At 53.2% G+C, this 15,144-nt stretch overlaps 1 protein-coding gene across 4 annotated transcripts in view; it reads right to left on the bottom strand.

The window, feature by feature from the left end:
* The window catches only part of CACNG7 (calcium voltage-gated channel auxiliary subunit gamma 7), a 31,096-nt gene extending 16,446 nt beyond the window's left edge, over positions 1-14,650 (bottom strand). The window contains exons 1-4 of one of the 4 annotated variants that reach the window (XM_034946881.4): positions 13,733-14,650; positions 10,194-10,418; positions 8,625-8,711; positions 7,742-7,882 (exon numbers count right to left, since the gene is read on the bottom strand). In XM_034946881.4, the coding sequence (XP_034802772.1) occupies positions 7,742-7,882; positions 8,625-8,711; positions 10,194-10,389 (424 nt within the window). In that variant the 5' untranslated portion in view covers positions 10,390-10,418; positions 13,733-14,650. Of the gene's footprint in view, positions 1-1,962; positions 4,489-7,741; positions 7,883-8,624; positions 8,712-9,369; positions 9,582-10,193; positions 10,419-13,732 lie in introns of those variants that run through there. The other 3 variants (XM_055102916.2, XM_034946884.3, XM_063599628.1) reach the window with 3 other exon arrangements.
* Between the last annotated feature and the right edge of the window lie 494 nt (positions 14,651-15,144).

Raw genomic sequence — 15,144 nt, 5'->3', positions numbered from 1 at the left:
AGGTGACCTGCCTGCCTCGGCCTCCCAATGTGCTGGGATTACAGGCATGAGCCACCATGCCTGGCCTGTCCTAGCTCCTTTCTAGGACCTTATCGCACGCTGTGAATCCCATCTCCAAACCAGGCTCTTTTCTTTCCGGACTTGAAAATTTCCCCCTGACCCTTTCGGCATCAACTTAGCTGTCACCTTTTCTTGGAAGCCCTCCCTGGTCTCTCTCACCCTCCCCAGAGCACCCTACTATGTCAGGTTAATGCATCTTCCCTTTTCTCAGAATATGCAAGACTGTCACTCATCCCTTCTGCCCTCACTCATTCTGGAAATATTTCAGTTTGCACTTCATCCAAACAACACCTCTAGGCTCTAAGATACAAACAAGAACATGTTTGAAAAGGTCTCAGCCCAGCTGGGCCGCAGTGGCTCATGCCTGTAATCCCGGAACTTTGGGAGGCCAAGGTGGGTGGATCACTTGAGGTCAGGGGTTTGAGACCAGCCTGGCCAACATGGTGGAATCCCGTCTCTACTAAAAATACAAAAATTAGCCAGGCGTGGTGGCAGGTGCCTGTAATCCCAGCTACATGGGAGGCTAAGGCAGGAGATCACACCACTGTACTCCAGCCTGGGTGACAAAGCGAGTCTCTGTCTCAAAAAAAAAAGAAGGAAAGAAAAGGTCTCAGCATCCCCCTCACTCTTCTTTTTTCTGAGACAGAGTCTTGTTCTGTCGACCAAGCTAGAGTGCAGTGGCATGATTTTGGCTTACTGCAGCCTTCACCTTCCAGGTTCAAGTGATTCTCCTGCCTCAGCCTCCCAAGTAGCTGGGACTATAGGGGCCCACCACCATGCCCAGTCAATTTTTCTATTTTTAGTAGAGATAGGGTTTCACCATGTTGGCCAGGCTGGTCTCGAACTCCTGACCTCAAGTGATGCACCCACCTTGGCCTCTCAAAGTGCTGGGCTTACAGGCATGAGCCACCGCACCTGGCCTGTCCCAGCCCTTTTGAAGATTACATTCTGATACAAGAAGACAAAAAACAAATGGCACAACAGTAGCAATAAATGCTATGAAAAAATATGAAATAAAGCATGTGATAGTATCACCAGGGTAAGGAAATACTAGGTACTGTTGTCAGAGAAAGCAACTCTGAAGAGAAAAAGCTTGAGGCTTCTGAGAATTAGGGTCGGGTGGAGTTGGAGGTGGGGAAAGGACTTCCAAGCAGGGAGGAATAATGAGCGTACGAAGTCCTGAGGTGAGGCTGTGATTAGCATTTTCAAGGAGAAGAATGAGGCCAGTGTGGCTGAAGTTACAAGCAATGCGGAGAGTGCTAGTGGGTGAGGAGATGAGGTCAGAGATCTGAGCAGTAGCCAAATCATAGAAGACGTTGGAGGACAGACTGAGGCATTTGGGTGTATTCTAAGTGCAATGGGGATCTATTGAAGGGATTTAAGAAAAAGTGTGAAAAGCTTTGACTGACAGGTAGTCAGGAGCTGTTCTGTGAGTGAGTGCACATAGGCTACACATGAGATTTAATTGTGTCTTCTGTGCCAAGGACAGGGCCTGGTATACAGGACATCTGAAGACTGAATGAATAAGCATATCCACAGATCATGTTTAATGACCAGGGGCTAATGTGGGACAGGCATGCACATGCCTCTTATGACCTGGAAAAAAACCAATGCCTGTCTAGCTTCCTCCCACTTCTACCAACCACATCCAGTCAGTCATCTGATTCTATTGATTCTTCCATCAATATCCCTCTCTCACATGGCCATCCAATTGCCTTTTCCTCACATCTCCAGCCCCAGCACAGACCTTATCTGCTACGGCCTGGGCCACTACACAAGCCTCCTCAGTTTGTACATTTCCAGTCTCTTTCCCTCTAGTCCATCCCCAGCACAGGTCCCTGTGAGACATTTAATGCCCAGCTGTGACCGTAATCCTCCTGCCCGAGCCCTTCCACTGGTTTCTCCACAATTGAATGCCAACTCCACCAATACCAGACCTGGGGCAACTCCACCAATGACCAGCCTGGGGCAACTCCACCAATACCAGACCTGGGGCAAGTCGACCAATGACCAGACCTCAGACAACTCCACCAATGACCAGACCTCAGACAACTCCACCAATGACCAGACGTGGGGCAACTCCACCAATGACCAGACCTGGAGCAACTCCACCAATACCAGACCTCAGACAACTCCACCAATGACCAGACCTGGGCAACTCCACCAATGACCAGACCTGGGGCAAGTCCACCAATAACCAGCCTGGGGCAACTCCACCAATGACCAGACCTGGGCAACTCCACCAATGACCAGACCTGGGGCAAGTCCACCAATAACCAGCCTGGGGCAACTCCACCAATGACCAGACCTGGGCAACTCCACCAATGACCAGACCTGGAGCAACTCCACCAATACCAGACCTCAGACAACTCCACCAATGACCAGACCTGGGCAACTCCACCAATGACCAGACCTGGGGCAAGTCCACCAATAACCAGCCTGGGGCAACTCCACCAATGACCAGACCTGGGCAACTCCACCAATGACCAGACCTGGGGCAACTCCACCAATGACCAGACCCGGGCAACTCCACCAATGACCAGACCTGGGGTAAGTCCACCAATAACCAGCCTGGGGCAACTCCACCAATGACCAGACCTGGGGCAAGTCCACCAATACCAGACCTGGGGCAAGTCCACCAATACCAGACCTGGGGCAACTCCACCAATAACCAGCCTGGGGCAACTCCACCAATGACCAGACCTGGAGCAAGTCCACCAATGACCAGCCTGGGGCAACTCCACCAATGACCAGACCTGGGGCAACTCCACCAATACCAGACCTGGGGCAACTCCACCAATAACCAGCCTGGGGCAACTCCACCAATGACCAGACCTGGAGCAAGTCCACCAATGACCAGCCTGGGGCAACTCCACCAATGACCAGCCTGGGACAACTCCACCAATGACCAGACCTGGGGCAACTCCACCAATACCAGACCTGGGGCAACTCCACCAATAACCAGCCTGGGGCAACTCCACCAATACCAGACCTGGGGCAACTCCACCAATAACCAGCCTGGGGCAACTCCACCAATGACCAGACCTGGGGCAAGTCCACCAATGACCAGCCTGGGGCAACTCCACCAATAACCAGCCTGGGGCAACTCCACCAATGACGAGACCTGGGGCAAGTCCACCAATGACCAGCCTGGGACAACTCCACCAATGACCAGACCTGGGGCAAGTCCACCAATGACCAGACCTGGGGCAACTCCACCAATGACCAGACCTGGGGCAAGTCCACCAATAACCAGACCTGGGGCAAGTCCACCAATGACCAGACCTGGGGCAAGTCCACCAATACCAGACCTGGGGCAACTCCACCAATAACCAGCCTGGGGCAACTCCACCAATAACCAGACCTGGGGCAACTCCACCAATACCAGACCTGGGGCAACTCCACCAATGACCAGACCTGGGGCAACTCCACCAATGACCAGACCTGGGGCAACTCCACCAATACGAGACCTGGGGCAACTCCACCAATGACCAGACCTGGGGCAACTCCACCAATGACCAGCCTGGGACAACTCCACCAATAACCAGACCTGGGGCAAGTCCACCAATGACCAGACCTGGGGCAACTCCACCAATACCAGACCTGGGGCAACTCCACCAATGACCAGACCTGGGGCAACTCCACCAATGACCAGCCTGTGACAACTCCACCAATACCAGACCTGGGGCAAGTCCACCAATGACCAGACCTGGGGCAACTCCACCAATACCAGCCTGGGGCAACTCCACCAGTGACCAGACCTGGGGCAACTCCACCAATGACCAGCCTGGGGACAACTCCACCAATACCAGACCTGGGGCAACTCCACCAATACCAGACCTGGGCAACTCCACCAATGACCAGGCCTGGGGACAACTCCACCAATGACCAGGCCTCGGGGAATCCCTGTCTTTCTCTCTCTGAGGCCTGGTTTCCTCATTGCGAACAGGAGGCAGTCACCCCAGGCTATTCCATTCCAAGTCCCAAGGCATTGGTACTATTTCTGTCCTTAACTTCTCCTTTTAAATCTCCTTCTTTTTTGTGATCTTAATCTTGGTGGGGCAGCATAATGCCATGGTGAGGAGGCTGGGTTGGAAAAATTTGAAATTTGGCCAGAAGGGGAGAAAAATTTAAAAAGCAAAATAAGGGCAAGGTGCGGTGGCTCACGCCTGCAATTCCAGCACTTCGGGAGGCCAAGGCGGGCGGATCACCTGAGGTCGAGAGTTCAAGACCATCCTGGCTAACACAGTGAAACCCCGTCTCTACTAAAAATACAAAAAATTAGCCGGGTGCGGTGGCACATGCCTGTAATCCCAGCTACTCGGGAGGCTGAGGCAGAAGAATCGCTTGAACCTGGGACGCGGAGGTTGCAGTGAGCCGAGATCGCGCCATTGCACTCCAGCCTGGGCGACGAGAGCGAAACTCCATCTCAAAAAAATAAAAAATAAAAAAGTAAAATAAAAATTCAAAAATTGTTTGTTACTACTCATACTGCTACTACTGCTACTATCACCAGCACCAGCACCACCACCGCTAGTACTACTATTATTACTACATTTATTTATTTACTTAAAACAACAAGTGTTCAGCGCTTACTGTTACAGTCCAGGCACTGGGTCAGATGCTTTACATTCATGATCTAAATGAGGGGTTGACAAATGATGACCTGGCCCATTGCCTGCTTTTGTATGGTTTGTGAGCTAAGCAGGATTTTTACCTATTATTCTTCTTTTGATTTAAAAAAAAATCAAAAGAAGAAGATTTCATGCACATGAAAATTACATTGAACTCAAATTTGAGAGTCCACAAATAGTCACTGGAACATAGCCACTCCCATTTGCTTACACCTGGCAGCTTTTGTACTACAGTGGCCAAGTTGCATCCCAGTAGAGTTGAATAGTTGCATCGGAGAACCTACGGCTCACGTAGCCTAAAATATTTGCTATCTGGCCCTAAGCAGAAAAAGCTTGCAAACCACTGATCAAGATTTGTCCCCTCAATAACTCCACAAAAGAAGGCTTTGGTTCAAACCGTAAGTGGTAGAGGCAAGATTTGAACCCAGTTCTTCCTAGGTTTACAACATGTGGCCTTCAGCCACTATACACCCCAAGCTTGGCAGCACATGCCTGGATACCTTGGGGTGGAGTGCATAGGTCATAGCCTGTGAAATGAATGCTAGGAAGGAATTCAGGCAGTTGGATTCAATCTCTTCCAAATTACTCTATTGTTACCCTAGAGACGTGACTTCCAGCCTGCCTGCACCACTGATCCTCAGCGTGACCCTGGGCAGTCAGTTCCTGGTTCAGTGGGTGGTATAAGCATGGATTTAGGAATCAGAATACCCTAGATTCCAATCCAGTTCTGCCATTGACAAGCTATGTCGCCTCTTCGAGCCCCTGTTTCCATTCCTGTGAACTGCAAACAATGGGACTTTCCTTATAATGATTTTGACAGGTTGAATAAAAATCCCCATGCTATCTACTCTTGCCCCACTTTTTCTCTCTAGGCCACTATTTTTCCATTTGAAAAATGATGAGACCTTTCCGCTCTGACACTCTAGGATCGTGATATTCTCCATGTCTTATTTTAGCTCAGTGTCTGGGCTCCACCCGCTGTGATTCAAGTTTGCACGGAGGTTGCACCCTGCTTTCCCTGGAAAAGGTCTCTTCAGGTTAGGTTGAAGGCATGGGGGAGGTTGCACCAAGAGGAGCCTGGGTGAGGAGCAGAGACTGGAGGAGAGGATATTGGATCAGGTGCTTTCGATCTTAGTTGCTTAGTTGGAGGATCCCTTTTCAACTATTTGCACAGCCACTGAAAAGAGGGAGCTGAGTGCCGGCCCCAGGGGACAGAATGGAGATGAGACATGCAGTGGGGTTTGTTCATAAACTATCAACTGAATTACAAGAACCTGATTTGAGTTTAATTAAATTATGTTGAATTCATTTGAATTGAACTGAAGAATTGAGTCAGAATGAATTGGGGTTAGCTGGGTTGGATGGATGGAGTTAAATGTACTCGAGCTGAGTTGATTTGGGCTGATTTTAGCTGAATTGGACTGAATTGGATTGGACTGAGTTGAAATTTGGAGGAGAGTAACACTCAAGAAAAAAGGCTTTAGGCCAGGCACAGTGGCTCATGCCTGTAATCCCAGCACTTCGGGAGGCTAAGGCAGGAGGATCACTTGAGGCCAGGAGTTCAAGACCAGCCTGGCCAACATGGCAAAACCTCATCTCTACTAAAAATACAAAAATTAGCTGGGCATGGTGGCACACACCTGTAATCCCAGCTATTCGGGAAGATGAGACAGGAGAATCGCTTGAACCCGGGAGGCAGAGGTTGCAATGGGCCGAGATCACGCCAGTGGGCTCCAGCCTGGGCAACAGAGGGAGACTCCGTCTCAAAAAAAAAAAAAAAAAAAAAAAGCCAGGCGCAGGGGCTCACGCCTGTAATCCCAGCACTTTGGGAGGCTGAGGTGGGCAGATCACCTGCGGTCGGGAGTTTGAAACCAGCCTGACGAACATGAAGAAACCCCGTCTCTATTTAAAAAAAAAAAAAAAATAGAAAATTAGCCGGGCGTGGTGGCACATGCATGTAATCCCAGCTACTTGGGAGGCTGAGGCAGGAGAATTGTCTGAACCCGGGAGGCAGAGGTTGTGGTGAGCTGAGATCGTGCCATTGTACTCCAGCCTGGGCAACAAGAGCGAAACTCCGTCAAAAAAAAAAAAAAGAAAAGAAAAGAAAGAAAAAAGAAAAAAGGCTTTACTGGAACTCTGGACACTGAAGTCCTCTGGAAATAGTTTACACTAGTATCTTGGGCAACTCTCTATGCAATTCTGGGCCTTGGTACCCCCATGTTATCAAGTGAGTGCTAATAATAACTCCTGGGTAGCGATGTTAGGAGACGGGTGTGAGATCACATATGCAAAAGAGGCTTGTGCCTCAAAAGAAGAAAAAAAAAACTGTAAACAAATATTGAACTCTAGCTAATCACATGTATGATGACGTAAGTAGGGTGAAGTGTACTGATGCCTGAAACTTACTCTGAAATGCATCTAGACAATAAGGTGGATTGATGGATGGTTGGACATATAGACAGATGGACAGACGCAAGATCATGCAAGTCTAGTGACCTGTCAATGGTTGACTCTAAGTGGTGGCTACATGGGTGTTCCCTATACAATTCTTTGGACTTTTCCATTTATTTGAAAAAATTTAAAACAAAATATTGCACAGAAAATAAGCAGCCTTGTAAACTGTTAATTGCAGTTTATCAGCAGTGGTTAAAAATACAGCCTCCGGAGGCGAATTGTGTGAGTTTCATTCCCAGCTCTGCCTCTCACTAGTTGTATGGCCCTGAGCAAATGACTTCATCCCTCTGAGTATCTGTTTCCATATCTGTAAAATGGGCTATTAATAGGATTTACCTCACAAGGTTGTTGCGAGTATGAGAATAGAGCCTGGTACCTAATTAGCACCCAGTAAGCCCTCGCTATAATGTGGTCCTCTGAAGGACGCTTTGCAATGGGCACTGCTATTTCCATTGCACATAGAAGGAAAGTGGGGCTCAGAGAGGGTCTGCAACTCCTCCCAGGCCACACAGCAAGGAAGTGGGTAAGTGGAAAAGGAACCACAGGTCCCGGAACTGGAAATGGTCCCCCAGCTCCCAAGTCCTTAGGCTCACCCGATAGTATGAAGAAGATGCCAGAGACAAAAGCCAGAATGGTCCTCTGCGGGCGGATGTGGCCGATGTTGCTGATGACGAAGGCCGTGAACACGAGGAAGAGGCTGACCATGGGGAAGGGGGTGGCCGTGCGCACTGTCTCTGGGGAGGGGATGGGGAGAGACAGGGGTGAGGGGAGAATCTCCAGTGGGACACTTCCCCATTCCTTGACCTCTGCTCTCACCACCTCTGCCTTTTTGTTGGGCTCCTCCCTTTCCCCACTGACTCCTCCCCTTCCCCACTGACTCCTCCCCTTCCCCTGATATTTCCTCGGCAGACACAAGCCTGCCACGCCCCCTCACACAGGCCACACCTCCTTGGGCTTAACTCCGCCCCCTTTCTGATTGACCGCTCCTCACCAACCGGACCTCACCCTTTCAACCTTGCTCTTTCTCCTTATCTAACCACCACTCTGCCTTGCCTTCTTTCTTTCTTCCTTTTTTTTTTTTTTTTTGAGACAGAGTGCAGTGGTGAAATCTCGGCTCACTGCAAGCTCCACCTCCCAGGTTCAAGCGATTCTCCTGCCTCAGCCTCCTGAGTAGCTGGGACTACAGGCACCCGCCACCACACCCAGCTAATTTTTGAATTTTTAGTAGAGACAAGGTTTCACCATGTTGCCCAGGCTGGTCTCGAACTCCTGACCTCAGGTGATCCACCCACCTCAGCCTCCTAAAGTGCTGGGATTACAGGTGTGAGCCACCATGCCTGGCCCATTCTGCCTTCTTTCAAGCCTCCCCTCCTTCACTTGGACCCCACCCTTTCCCTAGTCCTGCCCCCTCCCAGGACTCCACGACTTGGCTGTGATCTTGCTGTCTTGTGCCTAGGTGCCCCCACATCCCCTCACTCAGAATATTCTCCGTGTTTTCCGTCACCAAATTGATCTCCGGTTCAAGAAAATATTCTGAGGCCACACAGCGACCTTTCTCCCGACCTGGGGGGAAGAGAAACAGACAGGGCTGGATGAGAGGCTCCTAAGCTCTAGAGAGGCTGGGGGTGGGGGCAGGACAGATAGAGGGGAGACCCCAGGATGGGGGAGCAAGGCCTAACCCAAGGGTTACGAGCTGTACTACTCCAGGGGTGTTGGGAAAGCAGGTGGGTGGATGTCTGTCTGGGATTCCTCTTTCTTTTCTTTTTCTTTTTCTTTTTTTTCTTTTTTTTTTTCTTTGAGATGGAGTCTCACTCTGTTGCCCAGGCTGGAGTGCAGTGGCACGATCTCGGCTCACCACAACCTCTGCCTCCCGGGTTCAAGTGATTCTCCTGCCTCAGCCTCCTGAGTAGCTGGGACTACAGGCATGCGCCACTATGCCTGGCTAATTTCTGTATTTTTAGTAGAGACGGGGTTTCACCATGTTGGCCAGACTGGTCTCAAACTCCTGACCTTGTGATCCACCTGCCTTGGCCCCCCAAAGTGCTGGGATTACAGGCATAAGCCATTGCACCTGGCCTGGAACTCCTCTTTCTAACTGCCCTAGAGATTCCTGCTTGAAGGAGGACAAGGCTGGAACTCTAGGTCCTAAGCAACGAAGGGGCTGTAGATCAGAACTCGTGGTCCCTAAAGAGGACAAGGTCTGGGGAGCCAGGATTCTTACAATGAATTGGTCTTTGTGGTCCCTGGGAGGTATAGATTTTCTTTCTTTCTTTCTTTTTTTTTTTTAAGAGACTGGGTTTTGCTCTGTCACCCAGGTTGGAGTACAGCAGCACCATCATAGCTCACTGCAGCCTCGAACTCCTGGACACAAGCAATCTTCCCACCTCAGCCTCCTGAATAACTGGAACTACAGGTGCACGCCAGCAGTCAGAGCTAGGGAGAGTGAGATGGAGTCTCACTCTGTCTCCTAGGCTGGAGCACAGTGGCAGTGGTGTGATTTCAGCTCACTGCAACCTCCACCTCCCGTGTTCAAGTGATTCTCCTGCCTCAGCCTCCCAAGTAGCTGGGATTACAGGGGTGCACCACCACATACAGCTAATTTTTGTATTTTTAGTAGAGACGGGGTTTCACCATGTCGGCCAGGCTGGTCTCAAACTCCTGAGCTCAAGGGATACTCCTGCCTTGGCCTCCCAAAGTGCTGGGATTACAGGCATAAGCCACCGCGCCCGTCCCATGCATTTTTTTTTTTTTTAATCTTGCCCATTCGGCACTGAAATTGTGCAGGGGACAAGTTCTAAACCTAGACTACAAACTTTAAAGGAAGACTCCAGAATTCCTTAGGGGTTAGGGGCCTGGAGCATTGGGGCTCCTAGATCCAGGAATAAAGGGCTAGTCACTGGGGGTCCACGTAGAAATTTGAACTTCCAGGAGACAATCAGGATCCGTTTCTGGATTTCTGGAACTCAAGGGATGGGACTATGGCTAAGACTCTCAGACCCCAGGCAAGGCAGAAACTGTTGAGTGGAAGACGGGTGAGGGCTGTACCTGCAAAGAAGCAGACTCGCCAGAGGCCGGCGTGCAGGGCCATCTTGACTTCGGTGGTCTGGTTCTGCGGTAGCACTGTGCCTTCTTCCATGTACAGCCAGTAGTCAGTGCTGACCGCGATGCCTACCAGGAGCAGGCCACACGCACCAAACACGCTGCTCAGCAGGGTCAGGGCGCGGCTGCTGCAGTGACTCATCCTCAGAGGCAGGGGGCGCCCTGCGGGGCCTGTGGAAGGGAAGCTACAGTGCAGAGCTCCATGGGACCGACCAGAGTGCTTGACCCCATGCAGCAACCCGGGATGCTGGGCCCTAGCCAGAGACACTGACTCCCAAATCGAAATCTCAGATCTGACCTCCGTGGCCTGACCCATGACCCCAACCCTAGAGTCTGACCAGAGACACCAACTGTTGAGCCTCAGCCTCAGGGCTGGGCTCCCTAAACCTGCTGCCTGTGGTCTAGCTCCAGATCCAGATCCCCAACCCCAGAATTAGATTTCTAATCATAACTTTCAGCCCAGGCCCAGAGATTGAATCTTGGCTCCAACCGTGTTTGGACCTGGGTCCCAAATACTGTGACTCCGAGCAGAAATTCTAATTTGAGATTCTTAACCCCAGAACCAGGTCCCCCTGCCAAAACCTAACCTCACCTGCTGACCTGAGACCCTAATTTAGAAATCAGATGCCACCAGAGTCCCTAACCTTGAGTGTGGATCAGTGACTCAGAAACTATTAGGCAGATCCATGATTTCAGCTCTAGGACCTGGCATCCTACAGCCCTGTCTCTGTGTGACGATCGAAGCCCCCGGTTGTGAACACCAGACTCCAGCAAGAATCAATAACCTCAACTCTGAGCCAGGACCTAGATCCCAGAGCACAGGGCATTGGGCTTGAACCCTGGATGCTCTACAACTTGAGCTGGCCAGAAACTCTAACCCAGGCTACCCAGTCTTAACTCCATGCCCTAATCTGATGCCCTGATACATTTTCTTGCACCCTGTCTCTGAACTACACCCAGAATTTCCCAAAGCGGGTCACTAACCAAGGATCTCTAACCCTGTACCAGGGCTTCACACCCTTGACCTCAGCCCTATCTAAGACTTTGAGCAGAGGCCCCCACTGAAGTTTAGCCTCTTGGATTTGTATCTTGAGCCTAACACCCAATTCTAACACCAAGAACTTGACCCATGACCTTCTAACTCTGATCCTGTGCCTTGACCTCATTTGATACCCCAATTTAAGATGACACCACCCGTGACATCCTCCCATCCTCCGCCTGGCGGCTCAGGGGTTTGACCGCGAGCTGCCTGGTCCTCTCGCAGCCCTGTGGGTTCGGAAACGGGCACCATCACCCTGGCCACCCTGGCTGCCTCCATCCCAGGTAGCTGATCTCAGCTTCCCCCTTTCGCCCCTCTGACTCTCAGCTGGGACCTCGTCCCTTCTCCACATTCTTGCACCCCGTTTTAAAACCCAATCTTGCTCCAATTCCTCCTCACTCCAGAACCTAGCTCCAGAACCCTAATTCCACCCTCCCAGATCTAGGCAGGCTCCTGGACCTGGAATGCTGGAACATCTTCACAGGCTGCTGAGTCCCAGAACATTGGAACCCAGAGACATAGAACCAGAATCTCGATTAGAGATTCCAGAACGTCAAAATCAGGAGCTGAGACTGGGTGAGGTGGCTCACACCTGGAATCCCAGCACTTTGGGAGGCTGAGGTGGGTGGATCACTTGAGGTCAGGAGTTTGAGACCAGCCTGGCCAACATGGTGAAACCTTGTCTCTGCTAAAAATACAAAAATTAGCCGGGCACGGTGGCTCACACCTATAATCCCAGCTACTCAGGAGGCTGAGGCAGGAGAATAGCTTGAACCTGAGAGGCAAGTTTGCAGTGAGCCGAGATATCACCACTGCACTTCAGCCTGGGTAACAGAGTGAGACTCCATCTCAAAAAAAAAAAAAAAAAAAAAATCGTGAATGAGCTGGACCCCACCACCACCACCACCACCACCACCACCACCAATCCAGCATCCTCATCAGAGCACCCCAGACAAACAACGGACTCTCATCCTTCCAACTAGGATTCAGTGCCCTGAACTCTAAAATCTCAAGCAGGAGTCCCAAAACCCCCTCCCCTAACACGATCTGAAACTTCCTACCAGAGGTTCTGGACCCCGGTTTCCCATGCTGGGACTTCCAATCACAGATCCTCTTCAACATCCAGCATGGAGTCCCGATTTCATAACATTAGACTCCAAACAGGAGATCCCCAGTTCATCTCTGTGGCCTCCCCAATTCCACTTAGGAACCTAGAAATTCCAGCGAGGGAGCTCCTCAACCCAGATCTCAAGGACTTGAAATTCCTTACCCACGATTCTCCCCCGACCCCTGCAAGATTTTTCCCCAAGCCACGCAATCCCGTGATTTGGGGGTCTCAACTTGGGACCCTTAGCCTTTATCAACCAGAGACCTCTACATCCCTGAATACCTGGGATCTTTTTAACTATGAAGGTTGAGACCCCTCAACATTCTCCCCTACAAACTAATCAAGACATAAAACTCCACTTTCCTCAACCAGAATTCTCCTAGCCTTGCAACTCTGCTCCACCTGAATAAAGACTCTGGAGTCTGAGACAACCCTCACTCCTCCCCGCTCCACCCCGCACTCCCAGCCTCCAGATCCCCCCTCCTTCCCCCCCAACCTCTTGGAGGCCTCCGAGATCCGGAGTCAGGGAACGCTCTGGCCAGCTTTTCCTCCCATCCCCCGCCTGGCGGCTCAGGGGTTTGACCGCGAGCTGCCTGGTCCTCTCGCAGCCCTGTGGGCTCGGAAACGGGCACCATCACCCTGGCCACCCTGGCTGCCTCCATCCCAGGTAGCTGATCTCAGCTTCCCCCTTTCGCCCCTCTGACTCTCAGCTGGGACCTCGTCCCTTCTCCACATTCTCGCACCCCGTTTTAAAACCCAACCTTGCTCCAATTCCTCCTCACTCTCACTGGCCCGCCCAGATCTCCTTATTCCTCCAGCCTTTCCTCCTTTGGGACCCTCCCCCCAGGCCTGGAGCCTCCTCTTCTCCCTCTTTCTCCCACCCTTTCCCGGATTCAGGCATTTGAATCTCCGGGGTCCCATTCTGCAAGTCTTAAGCCCAAACTCCATCTCTCTTCCATCTCTCGGGAGACCGTAACTCCCCCTTTCTGGGACCCCTTTCCAGACCCACACCCTGCTCTGGCCGGGCCTGGGTCCTCCGCCCTCGCCCCGTACCTCGCCTTCCTCAGGGACCCGGCCTCTGCCCTCCCCAGCCCACGCTCGCTGCGACTCGGACGTGAGGAGTGCAGTTTCCCACTCCGGGACCCTCGGACCCCGTCCTCCGGGATCGCCAGGCCCAGGTGTCCCTGCATCCCCCATAGCCGCTCGAATTCGGGCGTCCCGACCGCCAGGATCTCACCACCCCTGGAGCCACTCGGGTCCCTTGTTGCCCCAAACCCGGCTCGCAGCCACCTCGAGGGGCGCCCCTTCTTCCTCCCAGGACCCTCCGCTAGCGCTCACCTCGCTCAGGGCTGGGCGGACGCTCCGGGCCGCGGGCCCCGCAGCCGCATGACCGGCCCCGAGGCTTCCCCCGGCCGCCGCCGCCGCCACCGGGGTCGCCGGTGCCCGCGCCCCCCGCCCCCGCCCCGGAGCCCGGCGTCCCGGCCCCCTCCCGGCCTCCCACCCCCCACCCCCCGCGGCCGCGGCCTCACTCGGCGGACGGAGCCGGGAGCAGGAACCGGCGGCCGCTCATTGGCTACTGCGGAGGAGGGGAGGGGCGGGGAGGGAAGGGGGGAAGGATGCAGCGAGGGAGGGAGATGGGCCTTGAGGATGGGGGAGGCAGAGAGGGAGAGAGAATAGAAACAGAGGCAGAGAGCCCGAGAGGGGCAGAGGCACAAAGAGAGACAGGGCAGAGAGAGAAAGTCACGCCGAGACCTTGAGGCCGAGAAATCCAGGGACTCAGGTCTGGAGACTGAAGGAGACACAGAGACAGAGAGAGACAAAGACGGAGAGAGACAGAGTTTAAGACCACCCCTCACCACCTAGGCGCAGAGATTCTGAGGCCTGGGAAGTGGAGAGGTCAGAGACCAGGAAGAGACAGAAAGAGACAGGGGGACGCCCAGAGGCCTGGGGCTGAGAGATGCTGAGACCCAGAGACCTTGAGCTTGGAGAAGAGACAGAGACAGAGGCAGAGAGAGAGAGACAGAGAGACAGAGAGAGACAGAGAGAGACTCTGAGAAGGAGAGACAGCAGGGACAATCCTGGGGGTCCCCTGACGAGGACTGGGGCTCTAGCCAGGCCTGGGGCGGAGCCTGGGGTCTGGACGGCTGCAGGAAGCGGGAGGGGGCGTCCCGGGCCGGGGTCCCTACAGCAGCGGGCGGGCGCAGAGCGGAGTCGGGTCCTGCAGCCGCCGCGGAGCCAGGAGCCGGGCCAGCCCCCCCCACCCCCCCCCCCCGCCGTGATGTCAGCGGGGCCACTCTTAAAGGGGCAGGCCGCCCGCCGAGGGTCGGAGCGGGGGCTGGGGCCTGCGGGCACTGGATGGGGGTGTCGCGGCGGTGATGAGGGAGAGAGGGGCAGCCCCAGCATCCACCTGGACCGGGTCATGGAAACCCAGGAGACTGCAGGGAAGAAGACGTGCCCGGGTCCGCAAGGAAGACTGCGAAGCTTTGGGGCTCAGTCCCCTCCAAACACACAGACAAGGCACACCGCTCCGCTGGTCTGGCCCTGACCGGAGACTACATTTCCCATCAGCCCTGGCGGCAAGGAGCCGCACTTGGGGGAAGGGTCTGCCGCGAGGCCTGCGGGGAAATGTAGTCCATCTGCACGGTCCCCGGCACTCCCCAGACTCTCAAGTGGGTCAAGGGAAAGAGGCCCAGAAGGCGCGTCTGCCTGCCGTGTGCCTCCGTCGCCGATTCCTAGGCTCTCGGGTTCTG

This window comes from Pan paniscus, chromosome 20 (assembly GCF_029289425.2).
Source record: "Pan paniscus chromosome 20, NHGRI_mPanPan1-v2.0_pri, whole genome shotgun sequence".
Taxonomy (NCBI): Eukaryota; Metazoa; Chordata; class Mammalia; order Primates; family Hominidae; genus Pan; species Pan paniscus.
The sequence above is the reverse complement of the archived record's forward strand: the minus strand, read 5'-3'. Positions and strand labels throughout refer to the sequence as shown.